Below are 25,905 nucleotides of genomic sequence, written 5' to 3' on the forward strand. Positions count from 1 at the left end.
TGATTGACCTACTGAGTTCCACCATACGTTACTCTGGATTTCCAGTATCTGCAAACTCCCTTGTGTTTCAGATTAGCATAAAATGAGAGTAGATAGCTGCTAATGGCCATTACAGACTTGATGTGTTAGAAAAGCCCGTTTGTGCTATTTGATTCCATCAAAGAGCTAGAAATGGATTTAAACTAAATTCTGGTACTGATGGTATGTTTTAAATGTAAATTTTATTTAATTAATTATTATTTAATTTAAATAAGGTCCTTGGCCCGAAATGCCGATGTCTATTCCTCTCCATAGATGCTGCCTAACCTGTTGAGTTCTTCCAGAATTTTTTAGTGCCACTCCGGATTTCCAGCACCTGTATAGTCTCTTGTGTTTATGGGATTTGAACTTTTGTTTCTGAATTGCTGGTTTACTGTTCCAACAACATGCTACTCAGTAGTTCCTGCTCTGTGGATGAATTAACTGGCAGCAATTGGATTGGGGAAATCAACTCTAGATGGACACTTCCCTGAGGGGTCCATCACATAAGCTCCTCCCTTTTTAAGCTCCAGCCTGCTCTCACATAGTTGGTTTCCTAACACCCTCAATCGCATAGCCCCTCATTTTCCCCACACAAATCAAATAGCTGATATTCGTTGCTATCTGGTTGAATATTTTATTGTTGATTCAATTACCTGACATCTTATCTTCAGTGTTTGTATAAACTAATAAAACAAAATTGTTTGAAGTAGATTATAGAAGGCATTTTGTTTAAAGACCTTATAATGTTAGTTTTGAATTGCTTACAGCTGTGTCCAGCAACAATCCAAGAACTCAAGAACATATGAAATAAGCAAGTCAGCCATACAACCCTTACGTCTACCACGGCTGACCTATGCTGGCCTCAATTCCCTTTCTGCGCCAGATCTCCATAGTCCTCAATTCCCCAAAATTTTAAAAAAGTACAGTTTCTCATCTCTAAACATCTGTACTGATCTTGCTCCAAAGCTCTCTGGGCTAGGGCAATACTACAGATTCATTCCCCTCTTTGAGAAGAAATCTCTATCCACCTAGATTGAAAATAACTTACTTTGTAACAATGTCCTTCAGCTTGAGACTCTTCCACCATTGAAAAGATCTTGATATCTACCTTAAAATCTTAACATATTTCAAAAAGATCATCTTTCATCTTTCTCAACTCCAAAGAACATGGACCGAACTTGTTCATCCTTTGGATATAGGATGAGCTCTCAGTTGAGAAATTAGTCTGGAGGATGAGTTGGGGAGAGGTGCATTGGAAATGTACCCTAATGTTACCACAAGTGCATTCAGCTTTGTGGCAAGAGAGGACGAACTGATTGATGTCCTTGGAGCAGAGGCGGTTACGGGGAGATTTAATAGAGGCATTGAAAGTGATGAAGGACTGGGACAAAGTAGGGGAGGAGTATAACTAGACAACCCAGAAACTGACCAAAAAAAAGCTAAACCTGAATTGAGGAAAAATAAATGTACTCAGCGAATTTGTTCTGATTGTTAATGCAGCATCCGACTGAATGGTACAAACAGATTCGAAAGGTAAATGTTTATATAACTAAAAAGAAAAAACAAAATAGAGCACTACTGGGAATATCCGAGGAAAGGGGACCAACCTTTGAAAGGGCCTGGAATGACCTACTTTTTTGGTCTGTGAAATGAGAAGCAAACACAGGAACTTTTTTCTTCACTGTGGGAAAGATGTGTGTCTTGTTGATAAAGGTGTTGACAATTTTGCAGCCCGTATAGCATAGGCACAGTCTGTTCCTAGCATCTCCAAACTACAGAGCAGCTAAGAGAGAGTGAGCATACTGAAATGTGTCCAGTCACGACTACTGAAGTATACATTCCTGACATGTGATGTGGGTAATTGAAAACTGGCGTTTCTGTTCGACTGCTCGACGGTATTTCAGAACAAGATTATCAGCCAGGTGGATGGTCTTTTGAACAGTGATTAGCTCAATTTAAAATTTTGAAAGCTGTGATCGATGGCTCTTTGTTAAAAAGGGACATTAAGTAATATAAAGCCAAGGGAAATGCTGTAAAACTCGGAGTGCTGGGCACACCTGAGCCTCTGGAAGTACCAGACCGGAGATATTCCCAACTATCGGAGGCCACTTCCATTAATTTTAATGTCATCAAATAACTAAAATCAGAATTAGAATTATGTTTGATATTACTGAGATATTTTGTGATATTTGTTGTTTTGTGGTAGCAGTAATGCAATACAGAAAAATACTCCAAATTTACAATAAGCATATAAAAATTATATTAAATTAATAGTGCAAAATGAGTGCAAAATTATACTGTCATCGGTTTGTTTACATTAGTTACGTTGCATTAGTTTTCATTCAAATAGTTTTAATTCATTTTTTTTAAATGTCAGCAAGAGAAAATCTGCAGATGCTGGAAATCTAAGCAGTCGACGTTTCAGATCGAGAACCTTCAGCAGGACATACCTGCTGAAGGGTCTTGGCCCAAAACGTCGACTGTTCTCTTTCCATAGATGCTGCCTGGTCTACTGAGTTCCTCCAGCATTTTGTGTATGCTGTATGGTATTCATTTTTCTAGGGAACCAAGCTTAAAGGGAGTGTGGGAGCCAAGGTTATGGTCAGTGGCCATAGAGTGCAGGAAACAGGGGCCCCAGTGGGAGTGAAGGGATTGGGAAATGAGGCCCAGTAAGTAGGAAAGGATGTTGGAAATAGGGGCCTCAGTGAGTGGGAAGGAATGTTCGGAATAGGCTGAGTAAGTAGGAAGGGATTTGGGAATTGAGGGTGAGTGGAGAGGGATGTGGGAAGTGGGGTCCCAGTGATTGGAAACTGAGAGTGGTAACTCAGATGGGTGGGACAAGATGTGGGAATAAGGTGTCAGTGATTAGGAGGGGTCACAGGAACAGGGCCCCAGTGAGTGGAAATGCTGTGTAAGAACCAGGTTCCTGGTGAGTGAGAAGGTAATGTAGCAAAGTTACGTTGAAGAAAATAGTGAACCATTTGGAATTTCTGAATAGCCAGTGGAGTTTTACTGTAAATAGAATTAATCCTTGTTCTGTCTGAATGATGGAGGTGGAGGGGATAAGTGGCCTATTCCAATAGTTTTAGGTCAATTCCCAATTCTACATCCTGTGCTTAAAGATAGAAGTGGGTTGAGAAAGATAGGAAACACAAAGGTTACATAAACCTAATGTGCTTAAGAGCTCAGCTTCCTGCTGGAACGGAGCCCAGGATACTGAAATTGTGCCATGCTGAGCTGTTTGTTATAGCAGGAGCGCCATTTCAGTCTGCTAATCTGGCTCATGATGCAAAACTTCTAGAGGTCTAACTGCACGCGCGATCTCTGCTCTTTATGGCAACTGCTAATTGAGACAGTGGGCAGGTGCAGCACCAGGTGTACCCAACATTGTGCAAACATACTGTTTACCCAAGATACAAGGGCTTACTGAAGAAAGATTAGCACTGGCTTGCCTGTGCTGCCCATTTAATTACAGCCAGGTGAATCATTCATTCTCATTCTCTCCCTCTCCCTCTCCCTCTCCCTCTCCCTCTCCCTCTCCCTCTCCCTCTCCCTCTCCCTCTCCCTCTCCCTCTCCCTCTCCCTCTCCCTCTCCCTCTCCCTCTCCCTCTCCCTCTCCCTCTCCCTCTCCCTCTCCCTCTCCCTCTCCCTCTCCCTCTCCCTCTCCCTCTCCCTCTCCCTCTCCCTCTCCCTCTCCCTCTCCCTCTCCCTCTCCCTCTCCCTCTCCCTCTCCCTCTCCCTCTCCCTCTCCCTCTCCCTCTCCCTCTCCCTCTCCCTCTCCCTCTCCCTCTCCCTCTCCCTCTCCCTCTCCCTCTCCCTCTCCCTCTCCCTCTCCCTCTCCCTCTCCCTCTCCCTCTCCCTCTCCCTCTCCCTCTCCCTCTCCCTCTCCCTCTCCCTCTCCCTCTCCCTCTCCCTCTCCCTCTCCCTCTCCCTCTCCCTCTCCCTCTCCCTCTCCCTCTCCCTCTCCCTCTCCCTCTCCCTCTCCCTCTCCCTCTCCCTCTCCCTCTCCCTCTCCCTCTCCCTCTCCCTCTCCCTCTCCCTCTCCCTCTCCCTCTCCCTCTCCCTCTCCCTCTCCCTCTCCCTCTCCCTCTCCCTCTCCCTCTCCCTCTCCCTCTCCCTCTCCCTCTCCCTCTCCCTCTCCCTCTCCCTCTCCCTCTCCCTCTCCCTCTCCCTCTCCCTCTCCCTCTCCCTCTCCCTCTCCCTCTCCCTCTCCCTCTCCCTCTCCCTCTCCCTCTCCCTCTCCCTCTCCCTCTCCCTCTCCCTCTCCCTCTCCCTCTCCCTCTCCCTCTCCCTCTCCCTCTCCCTCTCCCTCTCCCTCTCCCTCTCCCTCTCCCTCTCCCTCTCCCTCTCCCTCTCCCTCTCCCTCTCCCTCTCCCTCTCCCTCTCCCTCTCCCTCTCCCTCCAATTGCTCACTCACTCACTCACACATACATTTACAAATATTTCTTTAATAGTCAGATAATATTACGAATGTATCTGGCGCTCTTTCTCTCTACTGGTTGCACACATATTGCATGGTTAGACCATAAGACATGGGAGCAGAATTAAGCCATCTGGCCCATTGAGTCTGCTCCGCCATTCAGTCATGGCTGATCCTTTTCTTTAATCCCCTCCTCAACTGCAGATCCGGGCCTTCTCCCTGTATCCTTTGATGCCGTGTCCAATCAAGAACCTATCAATCTCTGCTTTAAATACACCCAATGACCTGGCCTCCACAGCTGCATGTGGCATATAAACTCCACAAGTTCATCACCAGACAATGCAGAAATTAGGCTGAGTCTTAGTTTCCACAGTTCCTACAAAGAATGATTTAAGGGTATTGAAGCACAAGCAAGAGAAAATCTGGGAACGCTGGAAATCCGAGCCACACGCACAAAATGCAGAAGGTACTCACCAGGCCAGGCGGCATCTATGGAAAAGAGCACAGATGACGTTTTGTCCTGAAGAGTAGCTTTGTGAGTGTTGTTGCAAGCACAATAACTATATACAGGTGTCTTGATATACAGGGTGGCCACTAGCTGACTTCGAGGAAGCAGATTGACTATGATTTCTGGCTAATTCCCCCTTCTTTTCCAATTCTGATGAAGGGACTCAGCCTGAAATGTCGACTGCTTATTTCCCTCCATAGACGCTGCCTGACCTGCTGAGTTCCTCCAGTATTTTGTGTGTGTTGCTCTGGAATTCCAGCATTTGCAGAATCACTTGTGTTGGTGTCCTGTGCACATTGTGTTTAAATTAGCTGAACATCTCCCAAACAAGTTTTCCTTTATTCATTCTTGAGATGTGGGTTTTTAATGTAATTGCTCCTGAGAGGTAGAGCTGCACAGCATTTTGAACGTCTGAAAGGTGGTTTATCTTCTCGGGCTGCTGCAGGTGTTGTGATGACCTTGTGATGTAGGGTTTTGCCCCGGGGATGTATATTTTCATGTCTGGATAGCATACCTTGTAGGAAGAGAGAGAGAACCTGCTAGTGATGCTGCTCTCATGGACCTACTGGGTGGCTGAGGGCAGGGATTTTGGAAGCACCACTGAAAGAGCTTCAGCAGGGTCAGAATCAGGTTTATTGTCACTGACATAGGTCATGAAATTTATTGCTTTGCATCAGCACTGCAGTGCAAGACATAAGAAAATCAGTAAGTTACAAAAATAAATAAATAGCACTAAAGATATTTAACTGAGGTAATGTTCATGGGCCATTCAGAAATCTGATGGTGGTGGGGAAGAAGCTGTTCCTAAACTTTGAATATGGGTCTTCAGGTTCCCGTACCCACCTCCCACTGGTAATAACGAGCCTCTCTCCAACTTAATCCCAGCCTAATCACAGCACAATTTACAATGTCCAGTTAATGTACTAGCCGTTATGTCTTTGGACTGTGGGAGAAAACCAGGGCACCTGAAAGAAGCTCATGTGGTCCATATTGATGGATTCCACCTTCTAGCAGCACCACCTTTTGAAGATGCGTCCATAGCCCTACGCAGCATCTTTCGATCCTGTGCATTGGAGGCAGAGGTACAACTAGCGACTACCCTGCTCTGGTAGGAGAGTGAATGTTTCGGATGGTGAGTGGATGCCAATCAAACAGGCTGCTTTGCTCAGACAGTGCTGGGGTGAGCAGCAGGGGGTTGTGAAATTAGTCAGCTCCATCATGGATACTAGTCCCCGTAGCATGCAAGACATCTTCAAGGAATGGTGCTTCAAAAAGGTGGCATCCATCATTAAGGACCCCACCACCCTTTTCATTGTTACCATCAGGAAGGAGGTACAGAAGCCTGAAGGCATACACTCTGCGAATCAGGAACTGTTTCTTCCTTTCTGTCAGCTAATCCCTAAATGGACATTGAAACCATGAGCACTACCTCTCTGCTTTTTTTGTTTCTGGTTTTGCACTACTTATTTAATTTAACTTTATGATATACATATATATATATATATATATACTTACTGTAATTCAGTTTTTTCCTCTGTATTATCATGCATTTCATGTACTGCTGCCACAAAGTTAACAAATTTCATGACATATGCCAATGATATTAAACCTGATTTTATTCTGATTTGGAGTGTGAGGAGATGGGAGTCAACAGTCGAGCATCCTTGCTCCCCAAATTTTTAGGCATGCTGTGATGTTAGCCTGGGCCAAGGATGTCTCCTCATACCAGGCAGTCAGAATCTCTACTAACCTGAATATTAAATCAAATAAAAACAGCAGATGCTGGAAATATTTTTATTTATTTGGAGATACAGACCCTTCTGGCCCAGCGAGCTGCACTACCCAGCAAGCTACCTCTTTAACCCTTGTCTAATCCCAGGACAATTTACAATGACCAATTAACCTACTAACTGTTACGTCCTTGGACTGTGGGAGGAAACCGAAGCACCCGGAGGAAACCCACATGGTCACAGGGTACAAATCCTGTACAGACGGCGTCAGAACTGAATGCCAAATGCTCCTACTGTAATAGTATTATGCTAACCGCTATGCTGCCGTGGCAACCCATGGTATCCGAAAAAATAACAGAGAAACACTCAGCAGGTCAGGCAACGTCTGTGGAGAGAGAAGCAGAATTAGTGTTTCTGGTCAAAGGTTCTTTGTGGGGGACTCCCTAAGGAACAGAGTTTACTATAAAATATAAATGCACAGGAAAATGTACACAAAACTAGATCAAGGTTCAGATAGATTACCGCAGCGTAAATGTGACGGGATTCCACTTAGATCGAATCTGTAATATAACCAGCTCAAGGTTCTGCTTGCATTGGAAACGCGGCATTAGCTGTAGTGTGCTTCCATTTACACTGTAACAGTGTCAGGAAGGTGTAATTGAATCAATGAGCTGAACTTAGCTTGCCCCCCATCTGCGTGATATGATTTGTTTCTGATACTAGTCGATGTGCTGTGGAGAATATTGACAAAAAGACACACTTCTCTGGAAAACATGAGTCTACAATTTCCCATCTGTGATTTCAGCTGGGAATTTGGAGGATTTACATGCCGTGTTTTCCCGATACACGCCACTGCTGTTCCAGGTTCAGTTGTCCAATACTGGAAATGCAGCTCCTGATCCTGAATCAGGCTTTATTTGACAGCCCGCAATGATCAGTTAGAGCTCAGGAGCCATTTATTAGCTAGAAAACTACTGGTAGTGTCTTATTGAACCCTCTGCATGACAACGGTGCCTAATATCTCAAGACAGTATTGACTATTTATAAGCCAGTCTCTCAGACCAGTTAATTCTTTCCATTATATTGTAACTGCAGTGAGTTAGTTTTATTGTGTATTTAATATTTCAGTAATATTTTAAATGTATTGTTTGATTAAGCATACTTGTTCAAATAATACATCACTGTTATATGTACGAAATACGTGAGTGGCATACATCATCACGCCAACACGTCATAAGTGGAGGCCTCGCTTAAAGTGAAAACAAAGATGTTATTCCCAGCTCTGTGTTTTCCTTGAAATTAGTTTTATGTTTTGGAGTTACAACACATAACAGTGGCGACAAGTAAGTTTTAAATGAACATGAGAAGACTACCTACCTGCTGAAGGGCAAGAGGAAACGATTGAGTAAAAAAGATCAATGCAGTGAAAAATGGTTAAAAAAAAGTTTTAAAAAAAAAGCAGTGCAGCATGTTTTTTTTTCTTCATAAGGGGAGAAAGTTGGTTGAGTTAAAAACAAAAGCAGGAATATGGACAAATTCATGGGTTCATTAACAATAAGTAGTGGGTGATGATAATCATGTATTTTTAAAAAGCTGAAATGGCTGGACACATCAGAAAGATAGACATGTTTAATTTCACAAGAGGTAACTAGATTTTGTATACTGAATGGATTGAGCAGCATTTTAAAGCAGTAGCTGATGAGAAACAGGTGCTAGTTTTGCTGAGTCCATTGGGTTTAAAGGCATACAGTTTGCTAAGAAGTTTGACTGCTTCAACAAAGCCAGCAGAAATGAGTTTTGCTGATATCATGAAAGTAATGCAGGAACACTTAGACCCAAAACCATTGTTGACTGCAGAACACTTCCAGTTTCATAAGCGGGATCAAAGGAAAGGAGAGTCCATTTCACTGATGTGACTGAATTGAAGAGATCATCTGAGCATTGTCTGTTCAGTGATAAGCTTAATGATGCACCGAGAGATTGAATACCGTAAATTCCGGACTATAAGCCGCTACTTTTTTCCCACGCTTTGAACACTGCGGCAACACTGCGGCCTATACTACGGTGCGGCTAATGCATGTTTTTTTTTCATGCCGCCAAAAACATTTTGCCTCATAACAGTAGACCAATAAAATTGATGAGTAGTTCACAGAGGTCCAATGAAATTGTACGATAAATCAAGCGCACTTTCACAATTAAATTATTGTAAATCAGTCACTTGTACTCACCCTCATCAACATGGAAAACACTCAAAGAAAAGCATATGATGCCGCTTTTAAGTTAAAGGCGATCAATCTGGCGGTTGAAGAAGGAAATCGAGCTGCTGCACATAATCTTGGCATAAATGAATCGATGGTGAGAAATGAATCGATGGTGAGACGGTGGAGACGCCAGCGTGAAGAACTGAGTCAATGCAAAAAGACGACAAAAGCTTTCAGAGGTCATCATAGCAGATGGCCCGAACCTGAAAACTTTCTTGAAGACTGGGTTAACACACAGAGAGCAGGCGGCCGCGGTGTTTCCACCGTGCAGATCAGACTGAAGGCTAAAGCAATCGCCACCAAAATGAAAATTGAAGATTTTAGAGGTGGGCCATCGTGGTGTTTTAGATTTATGAGACGAAAAGGCCTGTCCGTCAGGGTCTGTGTCAGCAGCTCCCTCCCGACCACGAGGAAAAACTTGCTAACTTGCGCACATTCACTCAAACAAAGATAGCGGAGAATTCCATCGGGCCAGATGATATCATAAATATGGATGAAGTACCTTTGACGTTTGACCTGCCTCTCACTCGGACTGTTAATAAAAAAGGTGACTCGTCCATCACACTGAAAACAAGTGGCCATGAAAGAATGCATTTTACTTGTGTTCTGAGCTGCACAGCATCCGGACTAAAGCTTCCACCGATGGTGATTTTTAAGCGGCTGACAATGAAAGTTCAGTGAAAGCTGCCATCAAGAGTACAAACTGAATTCCAGCTGTGATTCCTGGGGGCACCACGAAGTATTTGCAGCCACTGGACATCAGCGTGAACCGGGCATTTAAAGTGGCGCTGCGCGTTGAGTGGGAGGCTTGGATGACGAGCGGCGAGAAATCCTTTACCAAAACAGGACGCATGCGAAGAGCATCTTTAACTCAAGTCTACCAGTGGATCCTAAATGCGTGGAGCCGTGTCACAACATCCACCATCACCAGCGGGTTTCGAAAGGCTGGACTGCTGTGTGATGAAGAGGACCGCGTGCACTCAAGTGAGAGCGACAACGAAGAGACTGAAGTGAGTGACGAGATCCTGAGGTGGTTCAATTCGGACACTGAAGAAGAGGACTTTGATGGTTTTAGTGCGCAGGAGGAAGATGAAGAAGGCGATCATTAACTTTTCCTGGTAGGCTGCAGTATATATATTTTTTTTACCAGTCGTTAGGAGATATTGGAATCTTGTTCGTGCACTGTTCAGTAAAAAAGTATACGCAACGTAATTTGTGTGTTACCGACACATATGTATATTTAAAAGTAGCTGTGTTACAGGCACTGTTCGAAAAAAAGTATTTGCAATATGTATTTGTTTATGTTACCATACGGATTTAATTAAAAGTTAAAAAATCCTCACGTGTAATATCTTTCTGTGTAAATATCTCATATTACAATGTGGGACACCTGTGGCTTAAAATCCGGTGCGGCCTGTACAAGTACAAAATTGATTTTCTTTCTAAAATTAGAGTGTGCGGCTTTTAATCAGGTGCGCTCTGTAGTCCGGAATCTACGGTAGTTTGAGGAATTTTACAAAAATACATTCAAAAGTGGCTTCTAACTGAAGCACAGCTCATATTTAAAGACCAGTGGAAATCTCTGTATCTATGGAAACAGCAGACAGGGACGTAATTCAGTTGCAGTTAGGAATGAACGAGAGCATGAGCGAAATAGCAATGTCTAAACAGAAACTTGCCTGGCCAAACAAATTGTGTTATTGTCGTGGCAGGGGCTCACATATACCAGACCAATGCAGGTCTTGTGACAAAATCTGCAGAAAAGGCAACAAAGTAGGACACATACAATGAGCATGTGGGGCTGATAAACAAAAATAGACTGCACAGGGAAGAGAAAAAGAGAAAAACTCAAGTTGCAGTTTCAAAAAGAGCACTCATCTGCATGCTGTTGATGAAAAATCTGATAATGATGAGAGTGACACAGGATTGCGTAGCCTTGAGATTTAAATGTGAAAACTAACAATGGCAAGCATATGTCTTACACCAGAAGTGAACAGCAAATTAATTAAAATGGAATTGGACACTGGCTTAGCTGTTTCACTCATTCCATAAAAAGAGTCTGGATGGCATTTTAAAGATACTAAACTGAAGCCTGCAGATATCCAACTAAGAATTTATACAGGAGAAAAGATTAACTCCTGTGTGAATAACATTCATAACAGTGAAATGCAACAACCAATAATCCACATTGTGCTTTTGTACAGTAAAAACAGGAAGGACAGCATTTGTGGGGCTGTGGATGGCTGAGACAACTACAGCTTCATTGGTGATTCATTCACCATCTGCCTGCCTCTTCCCCCATAAAAGAGTCAACAGAAAGAAAACTAAGAAATGTACTGCATGAAGCCACAGTGTTCAAGGATGCCATGTGAAAACTCAAACATATTAGGGGCTTAATTGTGTTAAATGAAAATGCCACACCCAAGTTTTACAAAACCTATCTGGTCCATTATGCCATCTGTGATAAAATAGCTAGGGAGCTAGATTACATGGAGGCTGAAGGAATTCTTTCCAAGGTTGAGAGGAGCCCATTGACAACACCAATGGTACCAGTAGGCAAGAAGAGTGGGTCTGTCAGGATCTGTGGTGATCTGCAGTACTGGAAGAAGATCAATGCCCTCCACCCAGGATGGAAGATATCTTTTCTGGAGGTAAACATTTCAGCAAAGTGGACTTAGCTGGAGCCTACCTACAGATGGAGATGGAGGAAGAGTAAAAAGTGTTTCCCACCATAAACATGCACAAAGGGCTTTATTGCTATAATAGGCTTATTTTTGGAGTAGCATCTACACCTGCACTCCAGCAGAAAATGTCTGTACTTGCATTTGTGAAGTGTTGTATTGTAAATACATTAGCTGCCATGGTATGTTTGGGGAGGATGGGTGAGGTGACTTTTGTTTAGGGGTAAGATATAAAAGCAAAATGGAGGAAAATGTAATGCATATTGTATTCTGTATTGTGTCATTCCTTCAATAAAATAAGAAAAAAAAAGAAAATTATGGACTAGGTGCTGCAAGGATGCCCAGGCACTCAGTGTTACCTGAATGACATCATTGTCACCAGCAAGAATGACAAAGAACATCTCCCAAATCTCAAGAGACTGTTGAAAAGATTAGAAGATTATGGGCTCAACATAATGTGAAAAGTGTGACTTCTTTAAGCCAAGCCTTACTTACTGTGATCACACCATCAACACACAAGGTTTACACAAGAGTGTGGAGAAAATTCAAGCAGTGGTGGACGCCTCAAGGCCAAAGAATGTGTCACAGTTGTGGTCACTTTCAGGGTTTGTCAATTACAAGTTCCTGCTAAACCTGGCTATTGTGCTCCACCCCTTGAACTGATTACTACCCACTGGGAAGTAATGGACAATTTGGCAAAGGACAAAACAGTGTGAGGAGGCTTTCAAAAAGGTAAAAGAATTAGTGATGCCGGACATGGTAATCACATTGTCCACATATGCGTACGTCGTATGATGCTTGAAATACGCTGGTCAGGATGCCAACACCTCTAGTAGGGAAGTGTCCAGAGTTGTCAGGACCACATCGTTCAGGCCCAGAGTCAACTCCGACAACCCCCATGCAGCAGGCCTAGGACTTGAGGTTGCTTCGCAGTCACAAGTCTTACCTGCCAAGCAGAGTGATCAGACTTGTCAGGGAAGACATTATTACCACAAGAGTAAGAAAGGCTCCACAGCATTTAAATCTTTAGGCCTGAATGGACAAATTAAAATTGACTATGTAGCTGTATTGTATACCGTATATATGTGTGTATATATTTAAATAATTCATTATGGTTAAATGTACAAAGTATGTGAATGGCATATGTCATTACATCAACCTGTCATATGTGCATGCTTTGCTTATAATAAAAATGAAACTAAAATGTTATTCCTTAACTAAAATGTTAAAACTAATATGTTCAGCTATTTCTCTACATCTGCAAAATCTCCTTTTATGCTAATTTATGACAAATATTTAACTTGCTGGCAGGTTTCTTTCCTTACACACAATTCACTATTTTCAGGTGAAATATTACATAGTGAAATCTAATTGTCCTGCTAAAGGGTCTCAGCCCACACCATCAACTGTTTATTCCTATCCGTACATGCTGCTCGACCTGCTAACTTCCCCCAGCATTTTGTGTGCGTTGCTTTCAGTATTTTAAAATGATGCTTTATGATGTCTAAGTATCCAATCACTGCACCTCCCTGCATCACCACAGAGTAATGGTTCTTGGGCACATCCTTTGGTCCAAAAAAAACCAAATTGACATTTTTTCATAATTTTTTGATTTTCAGAAATAATGCTGAAACTGGGTATAAGCTTATTTAAAGTGTAGGGCAGAGCTTCTCAATTTGTTAAAAATTAACAAGTTATATTATTTTTATATTTTTACATATATTTATGAAGCAACTAGAACCTATCATGTATGATATTTAAAGTGTCTTCAGAATTAGCATGAAATTGTCCCCTCTGCCATCAGATTTGTGAACCCATAAACACTGCCTTGTTATTTACTTTCTTTTGTACTGTTTATTTATTTATTGTAATTTATAGCGTTTAAATTCTTTATGCTGTACTACTGTGGCAAAGCTACAAATTTCATGTCATACAAGTCAGTGATTATAAATCTGATTCTGTCTTGAACGTAACACTGTGAGTTTGCAGTCTTTCAGATGTAGAGAGCACCGAACACAGGGTATGGTGCAAGAGTGGTTAAGTTAATCGACCAGCTGCTTGAGCCATATACCAGTAATGTAGTGACACATATTCACATCTCATTATGGTATCTGCGGAATTTAAATTCTTGTAATAAAATAAATATAGATGTTATAGAAATTAGTTTCAGTGAGAGGCAAGTACAAATCCAGATCAGCAACGTGGTGGACTTTAATTGACCTCTACTGGGTAATTAGGAATAGACAATAAATGGCTGCAACGTCTATATCCTGTGAACAAAAAAAAACAATGTGACATCCAACAGTGATAATCCTCACAAGGATCTAAATGACTCTAATTGTACATTCTGTGCGTGTGAAATGTACTAAATGCAAGCCATTCATTTTTGTCAGAAGCATGAGAATTAATTCAAAGCCCTGTTTGCCTGCTTCTGTGACTAGGTGAACAGTAAGTAAGACCCAAAGGTGGCAGGATGAGTGGATCAGAAGCAAGTGGATGGTTCCTTTATCTACTGGCATTGCAGCAGAAGAGAAAGGAGATCTCACAAGAAACAGTTTAAGACGTTAGTCAGGTCACAGCCATGGGAGACAGCAGCAGAAAGGAAATTTATGAGGATGTTGCCAGGGTTAGAGAAGATATTCACCAGGGAAAAGGACCTTGTCAATTATGGGGATGACGTACAGCGGACTGAAATGCTTGAGCATATAGACATTAAGAAAGAATGTGCTGGTGCTTTTGAAAAGCATTAAATTAAATAAGTTGCCGGGACTGGGCGATATATACCCCAGGCTACTGTGGGAAGAGAGGGAAGAAATTGCTGAGTGGGACATTGGTAGGACTCAGAACTGGGCTGAGAAGTGGTAGATGGACTTCAACTCAGGTAAGTGTGAAGTGGTTCATTTTGGTAGATAAAATTTGAAGACAGTATATAATATTAATGGTAAGACTCTTGGTAGTGTGGAGGATCTGAGAGATCTTGGAGTCCATGTCCTTAGAACAATCAAAGCTGCTGCACAGGTTGACACATGGTGTGTTGGCATTCATCAACCATGGAATTGAGTTCAAGTTCTGTGCGGTAACGTTACAGCTACATAAGAACTTGGTCAGACCCCACTTGGAATACTGTGTTCAGTTCTGGTCACGTCACCTCAGTTCTGGCAAGGATGTACTTACTATAGAGAGAGTGCAGAGTAGATTTACAAGGATGTTGCCTGGATTGGAGAGCAAGCATTATGAGAATAGGTTGAGTGAACTTCCAGGCAGTTTCTAGAATAGGTTGCATGGTTGGCACAACGCTGTGGGCCAAAAGGCCTGTAATGCACTGTAGATTTCTATGTTCTATGTTGATTGCACATATGATGTGGTGTAATAATGTATGCCATTCACGTACTTTTACATATAACCGGAAATGAATTAAATAAACAACAGAGAATGCTTAATCAAGCAATAAATATACAATATGACTCAAATATTACTAAAACATTCATACACGAGATTAGTCATGAGGAAATATTTGGAATTATTTTCTTTTGGAGCAGAGAGGGCTGAGGGGAGAAAAGCAGAAAACCTGGTTTCCCTTTCATCCAGTTCTGATTGAGCATTAACTGTTTCTCTTTTCACAGGTGCTGCCCGATCTGCTGTGCGTTTCTACAATTTCCTGTTTTTATTTCAAATTTCCAGCATCTGCAGTTTCTATTTTTTTAAACTTGAGGCTGAGAGAAAGCTCAATTAAGATGTATAAAATTATAAGATGCCTGGTTGGAAGGGCTTAGCAGAAGATCTAGCATGTAGATTTAAGAAAATGCTTGCAAAAATTGAGAAGTATTTAGGAAAAGAGTTTTCATCTCTTTGCTTATGGAAGTTGGAACTCATCACCTTAAAAGATTGTAGCAGTGGATGGTCTTATCATATTTAAAACAGATCAGAGCTAAGCTAAAGATTATGACTGAGAGGCAGAAAGTGTAGATTTACTTTACTTTGCACATGATGGGCTGAATGGCCTTCTCTTTTGCTGTTGTTTCTATATTTTTATGACTGAATCTCTTGGTACTTTATGATATTGAACATGTATGTTTCTCCTTTAACCTTTTTACCTCACAAGACATAATGAACCTTACCAACCCCAGTCATCCTTTCTTCTCCCACCTCCCATCGGGCAGAAGATACAGAAGCCTGAAAGCCTGAAGTCTGGGTCAAGGACAGCTTCTACCCCTGTTATAAAACTATTGATTGCTTCCCTGGTACAATAAGATGGACTTATTGATCTTGCATGTTATTGTCTACCTGCACTGCACTTTACCTTGAACTATTTCACTTTATTCTGTGTTCTGTTACTTGTTTTACCTTGTACTGCCGCAATGCACGTTGACCTGTATGAAGGGTACGCAGATCAAGCCTTTCTCCAGTGACCTAGGTTCATTCCTGATCTCCAATGCTGCCTGTGTGGAACTGACACACTTTCCCAATGCCTGAGTTGGTTTCTTTTGAGTGCTCCAGTTTCCTGCTGCATCTCAAAAAGTACGCTGGAAGCTTGTCCTGCATTAATGGGAACCAGGAGAGTTGGAGCAGGTTGCGGGGAATGAGGACTGATAGGAGTTGATGGTAGTGTGAGAGGAATTAATGTTCGTGACCTCCCCTGCTGCCACGATGAGGCCACATTCAGATTGGAGGAGGAGTAACACCTTGTATTCTGTCCGGATAGCCCCAACCTGATGACATGAACATTGATTTCTCGAACTTCTGGCAATTGTCCTTCACCCTTTACCATTCCCCATTCCTCTTTCCCTCCCTCACTTTATCTCCTTACCTGCCCATCATTTCCCTCTGGTTCTCTTCCCCAAACTCCTTTCTTCCATGCTCTTCTATCCTCTCCTATCAGATTCCTTCTTCTCCAGCCCTTTATCTCTTTCACCAATCAACTTTCCAGCTCTTTACTTCACCCCTTCCCCCTTTCCCATTTTCACCCATCACCTGCCACTTGGTACTTCCTCCTGCCCCCCACTCCCCACCTTCTTAGTCTGACCTCTCCCCTTCCTTTCCCATCCTGATGAAAGGTCTCGGCCCGAAGCGTCAGCAGCCTGCTTTTATCCATGGATGCTGCCTGGCCTGCTGAGCTCCTCCAGAATTTTGTGTGTGTTGCATAGGAATGAAAATGGATGCTCGAAAGTTAGATTAGTATAGCCAGCATGGGCAGAAGTATCTGTGCTGCTTGGGACTACAAGATTCTGGACTGCTTGCGTGATGAGCTTCAACACTGGAGGCACACCAGATTATAGATACTGGATTCTCGAGCAACAAAAGCCAATCTGCTGGACAAACTCAGCAAGTCAGTCAGCATCTATGGAGGGAAATAGTCCATGTTTTGGGTCAGCGTCTTTTGTTTTTTATGCTCTATTTTCAGCACTAATGGATACCTGCCTGAATGCTCCTTGAAACAAAGAGTGTAGTGGTATTAAATGGATATCCTGAAGGGCTCAGAGGGTTTAGAATTAGTAAGTAGATCAGCTCGTCACTGAACAAACTAAGCTGTACTGTTCTATGTCTTCTAATCTCCCCTACCTGAGGCAAGCATTAATAAATTTATCCCCTCTGTACAAACACAAACTTTGATTGAGGATGTGGTTGCTAGATTACCAAGCAGTAATCAATATACCAGGATGAAGTTGGACAAAGTTACAAGGATGGCGGTGTGGAGTGGTTACATTACCATACTGATAATCCTGAGATCTGAGTTCAAATTCCACCATGACAGCTGTGGAACTTTAAGTTGGTTAATTATTGGGAATTGAAGGAAATGCCATCTGTAATTAATGGTGACTTCAGAGTCAGAAGGTTGTCTTGAAAACTCATGCAGTTCTCGAATAAACTCCTGAGCAGAAATTCTTTCTTCCTTGCCCTGTATAGCCGATATGAGACTCCACATACTCCATTGTGGCTGAGTCTTCAATAGCTTAACAGACCTGTCAGTAATGGGGTTGTTAGGGACCCCACATTCTAAAAAATGAATGTGTTAAATAATCTTAAATATATGAGATACCTCTTATCAATTAGTATGCACCCAAAATATTGGGGAGACACTACAGGTCAGGCTGCATCTACGGAGAGGAATAATCTGCTGATATTTTGGGCTGAGACAGGTCATCAAGAAAGGAATAATAAGGTACTGTTCATGGAGCATGTGGCAATCTAATGGCAGCGTGGTGGAAGCTGTTTCTGAATCATTGATAAGAAACATTCACGAGCATAAAGTGATATGGTGGTAGTTAGTGTAACACTATTACAGAGCCTGTGTTCAATCCTGTCATAGTCTGAAAGGAATTTGTATGTTGTCTTCATGATTGTGTGAGATTTCTCTGGGTGTTCCAATTTCTTCCCACATACCCAAGATGTATGGGTTAGTACGTTTCTTGATCACATGAGTATAATCAGCAGCATAGGCTTGTTGGACTGTTCCTATGGTATATCTCTAAATAAAATGAAATATACAAAATCATACTGGAAAGAAAACAATTGCTATCCTAAGGTAGTGATTCAGGTTGTGTGGATTTGTAGATTGGTTCAAGAACCAAATGGTTGTAGGGAAGTCACTGTTCTTGAAACTTGATTCTGTTCTCCCCTGTTTTCTCTTTTAGCTTCGAGTATATACATTATCTCCCAATAAGATGGAGCTTGTGAAATTGTGGGAAAGAAATGACAAATGTAATTCTGTTAACTCTTGGAATCCCCCACTGTAGAAATGAGAGGTGTGGTAGACACTTGCATACAGACCATATTGCACTGGATTGACAAGTCATGCAGAGTCCCGATACAAACTGTGACATTATCTCAGCAATATAATCTCATCTCCGAGTTCAGCAATGAGGCCACTCTCATGATTTGTTACACAATTTAAGGCCCTTGATGAGATTATAGGGTTGTAATCTCTTGCAAAGATCCATTATTCTCTAAAAGTTCAGAAAACCATTAAACCATGGCCTGCAGCGAATCTGGTTCTTCCATTCAGCACATTCATCTCAAACCAGCAATGGCCTTTCCTTTCTCTTTCTGAAGGGATCTCATTTCCGTTGCTGTGTTTTGAAATGTTAGTAGTAAAAAGGGCAAAAGACAATTACAATACTTAGATTCCACATTACTCTCAATTAGCTGATGTTACACTGAAACTCTCCATCATTCTGTAGATTAGTAAAGAGAAGGACTGACTCAGGTATTAACAAGATGGAGAAACTGATGTCAGAGCTCACCCACTCTACGAAAAGTAAATTGTGGTGAATAGTTAGATTTGGTAGAGAGTAAGGAGACATACTGTTATGTCTGCACAGAGCAAGAACGACAGCAGAGTAGAAGGATTGAATGATTTTACCGAGTCATGTTAATAATGGCTTATGCTGGGCAATTTACAGTGTAGGAGCTACGAAGTAGGCTGCCCAAGAAGAAAAGCCTGCGCTAAAAGCAAGTGCCTCCCATGTGTAGAAGGCCCAATTAATTTACCGTGCGATCGATCAACCACATGTGCATTTGCCACATTTACGCAATTGATCTGAAATGGTTCACGTACATGGATACATTGCAATGAGTACAGTTCAAGTACAAACCCCATTTCCAGAAAAGTTGGGATATTTTCCAAAATGCAATTAAAAACAAAAATCTGTGATATGTTAATTCACGTGAACCCTTATTTAACTGACAAAAATACAATGAAAAGATTTTCAATAGTTTTACTGACCAACTTAATTGTATTTTGTAAATATACACAAATTTAGAATTTGATGGCTGCAACACACTCAACAAAAGTTGGGACAGAGTTAAAATAAGATTGAAAAGTTCACAGAATATTCAAGTAACACCGGTTTTGAAGACTCCACATTAAGCAGGCTAATTGGTAGCAGTTGAGGTATCATGACTGGGTATGAAAGTAGCATCCATCAAAGGCTCAGTCTTTGCAAGCAAGGATGGGTTGTGGCTCATCCATTTGTGCCAAAATTTGTGAGAGAATTGTTAGTCAGTTCAAAAGGAACATTTCCCAACGCAAGATTGCAGAGAATTTAGGTCTTTCAACATCTACAGTACATAATATTGTGAAAAGTTTCAGAGAATTCAGAGACATCTCAGTGCAAGGTCGGAAACCACTGTTGAATGCGCGTGATCTTCGAGCCCTCAGGCGGCACTGCCTAAGAAACCGTCATGCTACCGTGACAATTATAGCCACCTGGGCTCGGGAGTACTTCGGAAAACTATTGTCACTTAACACGGTCCGTCGCTGCATCCAGAAATGCAACTTGAAACTGTATTACGCAAGGAGGAAGCCATACATCAGCTCTATGCAGAAACGCTGGTGAGTTCTCTGGGCCTGAGCTCATCTCAGATGGACCGAAAGACTGTGGAACCGTGTGCTGTGGTCAGATGAGTCCACATTTCAGCTAGTTTTCGGAAAAAACGGGCGTCGAGTTCTCCGTGCCAAAGATGAAAACGACCATCCTGATTGTTATCAGCGAAAGGTGCAAAAGCCAGCATCTGTGATGGTATGGGGGTGCATCAGTGCCCATGGCATGGGTGAGTTGCATGTATGTGAAGGTACCATTGACTCTGAGGCGTATATTAAAATTTTAGAGAGACCAATGTTGCCATCAAGGCGACGTCTCTTCCCGGGACGTCCATGCTTATTTCAGCAGGACGATGCCAGAGCACATTCTGCATGGGCTACAACAGCATGGCTTTGTAGACACAGAGTGCGTGTGCTTGACTGGTCTGCTGCCAGTCCAGATCTATCTCCTATTGAAAATATATGGCGCATCATGAAGAGAAGAATCAGACAACGGAGCCCATGGACTGCTGAGCAGCTGAAGTCTTATATCAAGCAAGAATGGACAAAATTTCCAATTGCAGATCTACTACAATTAGTATCCTCAATTCCAAAACAAGTAAAAAGTGTTATTAAAAGGAAAGGTGATGTAACACAATGGTAAACATGCCTCTGTCCCAACTTTTGTTGAGTGTGTTGCAGCAATCAAATTCTAAATTTGTGTATATTTACAAAATACAATTATGTTGGTCAGTAAAACTATTGAAAATCTTTACTTTGTACTTTTGTCAGTTAAATAAAGGTTCACGTAAATTAACATATCACAGATTTTTGTTTTTATTGCATTTTGGAAAATATCCCAACTTTTCTGGAAATGGGGTTTGTAGATAGATGCATTGTGTGTAAGGACTCAAAGTTAACTGACTTTAGTATCATCTCTATTTACGCAGGAACTTTAATGTGGCAAAAATGCCCCATGATCTCCCATGTTCACAGCAGAAGATTATGGGCATTGAGTCAGATCAGAAGATAGGACGAAGAGGCATTATCTTTAAAGAAGAGAGTGAAACATTGGCCAAAAGAGGAAATATCTTTATCGAGGAGAGAGATAAAGATGTGTAAGGATTGGGGAGGGAGTTGTAAAGGTGATACTTAGGCAGTTGAAAGCTTGGTCATTGGTGGAAGAGTAGCCAAAAACATATGGCTGGAGTGGTCACCAATGGAGAAGTACAGATTTTCTGGAGAACTGCAGGAAATTACTAAGATTCCAAATAACATCTGAGAGCAGGGATGAAATTTTTAAAACCGAATTTTTAACTTGGTGATATGATACTGACTGAGGAACACAAAGCCTTATAAATTTACAGTATTCTTCTGCAACTTGCACTATGTTTTATGTGACTGCTGGGGGTGATATCTAAACATCGCTGTGTCTTGATTGTGCTTGATTATAAAAACCACTTCACATCTTCTCCCAAGGCAATGCCATCAATCTTTGGCCTTGGCATCTCTCCTAATTGCTTTATCGACATGTTCTATGAAAATATTATGATTAAAAAAAAACAGTGGCCTTAATCAGAATATTTGGTTGAAGGAGCACTAGAGATTGCACACTAAACCCAGTTAGGATTGATTCAAGTGCATTTAGTGCAATGATCTGATGTAACTGTGAGCGGCTCTTGTGACTTGCAGCTTCCTCTGGTGTTTAAAATACATTTATTTCCCTGTTTGAGTACAAAGAGTACAGCTTTTGTAAATTGGTACTCATGGCTCATGTAGGGATGGATGTGGTATGGGGGAGGGTTGTTTGGTTTGGTTTGCTAGGTAAAGTTTATCTGGCGATAGCCCTTGAGTCCGTCTTGTAGTGTTGGTAAATCATGACTATTACAATCTGTTGGAGATATCAGGAATTTCGGAACAAGAGTGACAATAGTGAATGCCAAGTATAATCACGAATGACTTTACTACAGTTTTTTTACAAAACTATAAGCATTAATTCACTCAAAGCACAGAAAATACGAACCCCAGGGGTTTACAAGATTTAACAATTTCAAATTAAGATACAGTTACTACTGCTTACAAAACACTCAATTCCATAGGGGGCGCACCGTTCTCAGAAAATCCCCACTGGAACCCAACCCTTTTTTTAAAACTACAGAAGTTTATTCTCACTCAAAAAATACACAAAATACAAATAGCAAGTATTTACAAAACAGTGAACAAATTAAAATTAAAATATGTTTATTACTGTATTTGACTTTTTCTCTCTCTCTCACCACAGCTAGCTGAGTAATTTTTCTGTATCTTGAGCTATCGAGTCCTACGGCATGAGACATAAGTTTTGGCCCAAGTCTGTGCCAATCATCAAATATCCTTTTATACTCATCTCATATTTAATTTCCATTTCACACCCCCCCACCCCAACAATACTGTTCACATAAACACTAGGAGAGATTTACAGTGGCAGATTAACCTTCCACATGAATTTGAGATGTGGGAGGAAGCTGGGAAACCCACATGTTTACAGGAAGAACATGCAACCTCCACAGAGACAGCAGTCGAGATGGGGATTAACCGTGAGTCTTGGTAGCAGAGGGGAGGCAGTTCTTTCAACTGTGCTGCGATTGTGAACTAGTTGCTGTTTATTAATAAAGAGTAATTTTGCATTATCTTTCAGTAAACAGGTACATTTATACTGAGGATTTTTCTGTATCTATTTTAAAGAAGCTAAATTATTTGTCAAAACTTTCCAAATAATCCTTTAGTATAATTGCAAAATTTTATCATCTAACCTCTGTATCCTGGCCAGCGTATTTTAACAGTTACAAGGTGCCCCTTTGAAAATAGCAGTGAGGCATTTGAACAGCCACGTGTGTTGTTAGCGAGCAAGTTCCGTGATCTTGACATAGTGGCAGTGAATGATTGTCCTTCACATGACGTGGGGTATAAGGAGAGATTGGATAGCTTGGGATTGTTTCCCCTTGAGCAAATAAGGCTGAGAGGTGACTTTATAGATATTTATAAAATTCTGAGGGGCATGGATAGGGTAGATAGTCATAAACTTCCTTCCAAGGTTTGGGATTTTAAAATGTGATGTTATATAGGTTTATGGTGAGAAGAGAGAGATTGGGGGGTGTCTGTGGGACAAACTTTTCACACAGAAGGTGCTGGATATGTGAAACAAGCTGCCAGAGGGTATTGTAGAAGAGAGTTCAATTAGAATTGTATTAAAAAAAATCATTTAGGCAGGTATATGTATACGAACGGTTTACACCAGGGATTCCTGACCTTTTATATGTCACGGACCTCTACCATTAAGTGAGGGGTCTGTGGTTTGGTTTAGAGGGATAAAGGTCAAAAACAGATAAAGGAGATTAGTGTAGGTAGACATCTTGGTCAGGATGAACTCAGCAGATCAGGCAGCATCCATGAGAAAAGAGTAGCCAATATTTCGGGCCGAGACCCTTCATCAGGAATGGGGGGGGGGAAGAGAGGGCTGAAGCCCAGTAATAGAGAAAGGGGAGGGGGTAGGGCCTAGAGGCGCCAGGTGGAGAACCAATCAGAGGAAAGATAAAGGGGGAGGGGATAAGCAGGAAAAACTGTAGAGATAAAGAAGCGGAAAGTTGAAAGGGGAGAGAGGCAGAGGGACCTGGGATAGGGGAAGGGGGAGGGAACTCAGCAGGTCAGGCAGCATCCATGAGAAAAGAGTAGCCAACGTTTCAGGCCGAGACCCTTAAACTCTTCCAGCGTTGTGTACGTATTCTTTGATCCACAGCATCTGCAATTGTATTTTTGTGTTTTGGTCAATAAGGATGGGTTGGGTGAAAAGGCCTGTCTGTGTTGTATGACTCTATGAACCTTTAAGACATAGTAGAGTGGTGGTTAGCATTCCACTGTTATATTTTCAGTGACCCAGGTTCAGTTCCACCGCTATCGATAAGGAGTTTGTATGTTCCCCTCGTGTCTGTGTGCGTTTCTGCCAGCTACTCTAGTTTCCTCCCACATTCCAAAGATGTGCAGGTTCGTAGGTTAATTGGTCACATGGGTGTAATTGGGCAGCGCAGGTTCTTTGGGTCAGAAAAGCCTATTGCTGATCTGTATCTCCAAAAATAAAATCATAGTCTTTATCGTGGAGAGGAATTGTTAAGTTATTGAAGCTTCAGTTTTAACTTGGTGAAAATTAAAGTTTGTGTTGAAGTAAGTTTTTAAAGAGGACAATAAAAGCCTTTGAGTGTAAGTTATAGCAAAGTGACTTTAATCTTAAGTAGTTGGAGCCCAGGGATTATATATGCACATCGTGGATCGGGTTCACCCTCTCAGAGTGACCTCCAGATCCAGTAGCTCCAGCTTCTCAGATTTCAAAGTCAGGTCTGCCCAATCTTCAGTTTCAATTGGCTTTCAATTTGCAATCGATGTAAATTGGTCCCACAGGACACCGACTCCAGATGTTGTTACCTACCCTGGCTGATACACCCTCTAGTGCTCATTGTAAAAATTATTTTGAGTCAACCTTCTGCTGTACGTGGCTCTGTATTGGTTGTTCTGAGGTAAGTTCCCGATGATGCTTCCTGGGATATTTCACTGGGGCTGAGTTTCCCTATTCCCAAGCCAGTGCCAATTCCTAGAAGTAGGGTAAGTATCTGATATCCAGGAAGCCAAATGTCCCTATGTTGTATCAGAGACAGGCAGCGGCAGTTTCCAAAGGATTCTTAGTTCCAAGACAAGGAAGCCTGTCTGCTGACTTTATGCAAGATTAAACCAATTGAAACCCAATAGGAAGGAAATGCTGGCTAGAGAAAGTAAGAGGAATTGGAGCCCACCTTAATTATTGGAGAGACAAGAGGTTGCAGATACTAGAATCTGGAGTTTTTTTATTGTCTACACAAAAAGAATTAAAACACATTAAAATAAATTGTACGAGCTTCTGTATTATTTGAGGGGGAAAAAAAGACTAACAAAGGTAAATGGGAGTCCCATAAAGATAAAGATGAGAGAATTTAGAACAGGAACTGACAGAGGAATTAAACAATCACTTTTTGTCAACAAATGATCTGCTGGAAATACTCAGCAGGCCGAGTGGTATCTGTGGAGGGAAACATTAGTTGCTGTTTCAGGTTGAAATCCTGCATAGAGTCCTAATGTAGGTTTCTGATCTGAAACGTTGACATTCTTTTCCCCTTTGATATTTTAATAATTAATTAACATGAATTTAATTGCTGTTGTTTTTAAATGTTTTAATTACTCTTTTGCAAGCGTTTATGTTGTATCATTATCATTTGTCATAAAGAATTTAAAGATTTTTTCTACAACAGTTAATGTTCCTGGTCTGGGACCCTTCACCGGGGTGGGCTTTGGCAATCGGTACCTTCGACACCTGTCAGTCATTCCATGAGTGTGGGGGGTATTTGCCCTGAACTGGCCAATGTGCTACACTGCATCAGAATCAGCTTTTATTATCACTGTCTTGTGTGTTGTGAAACGTGTTGTTTTGAGCAGCAGTATGGTGAAAACATGTAAAATTGCTATAAATTGCAAAATGAATAAAAAATTGAGCAAAAATAGGAATAATGAGGTAGTTCACGGACCATTCGGAAATCTGATAACAAAGGGGAAGAAGCTGTTCCTGAATGTTGACAGTGGTCTTAAGGCTCCCATACCTCTTTCCTGATTATAGTAAAGAGAAGAGGGCAAGTGCTGAATGGGAAGGGTTCTTAATGATGGATTCTACCTTCTTTGGACATCACCTCTTGAAGATGTCCTCGATGCAGTGAGGGATGTGGCTGTGATGGAGCTGGCTGAAGGGCTGAGAGACCTCACTGGGATAAATGGCATAGCCCGAATGACAATTTGGGGGCAATGGGAGATCAGCCTTGTTAAAAAAAAATGCCTACTTAAAGCTCGGCAGGCAAAAATATTCTTCGTGAAGAACGATTTGTGATTCTTGATTTTTTGTTGCTATTGGTTTGAGAGACATCAACTTCAGTG

The 25,905-nt window shown here is 41.7% G+C and overlaps 1 protein-coding gene across 1 annotated transcript in view; it reads left to right on the forward strand.

Moving 5' to 3' along the window:
* Positions 1 to 5,881: 5,881 nt before the first annotated feature.
* Positions 5,882 to 25,905, forward strand: part of ret (ret proto-oncogene receptor tyrosine kinase) — a 74,998-nt gene continuing 54,974 nt past the window's right edge. Inside the window, exons 1-2 of the mRNA XM_059946103.1 lie at positions 5,882 to 6,031; positions 18,254 to 18,320. Coding sequence (XP_059802086.1) covers positions 5,882 to 6,031; positions 18,254 to 18,320 — 217 coding nt within the window. The remainder of the gene's footprint in view (positions 6,032 to 18,253; positions 18,321 to 25,905) is intronic.

Source organism: Hypanus sabinus, chromosome 21, assembly GCF_030144855.1.
Source record: "Hypanus sabinus isolate sHypSab1 chromosome 21, sHypSab1.hap1, whole genome shotgun sequence".
NCBI classification, from domain to species: domain Eukaryota; kingdom Metazoa; phylum Chordata; class Chondrichthyes; order Myliobatiformes; family Dasyatidae; genus Hypanus; species Hypanus sabinus.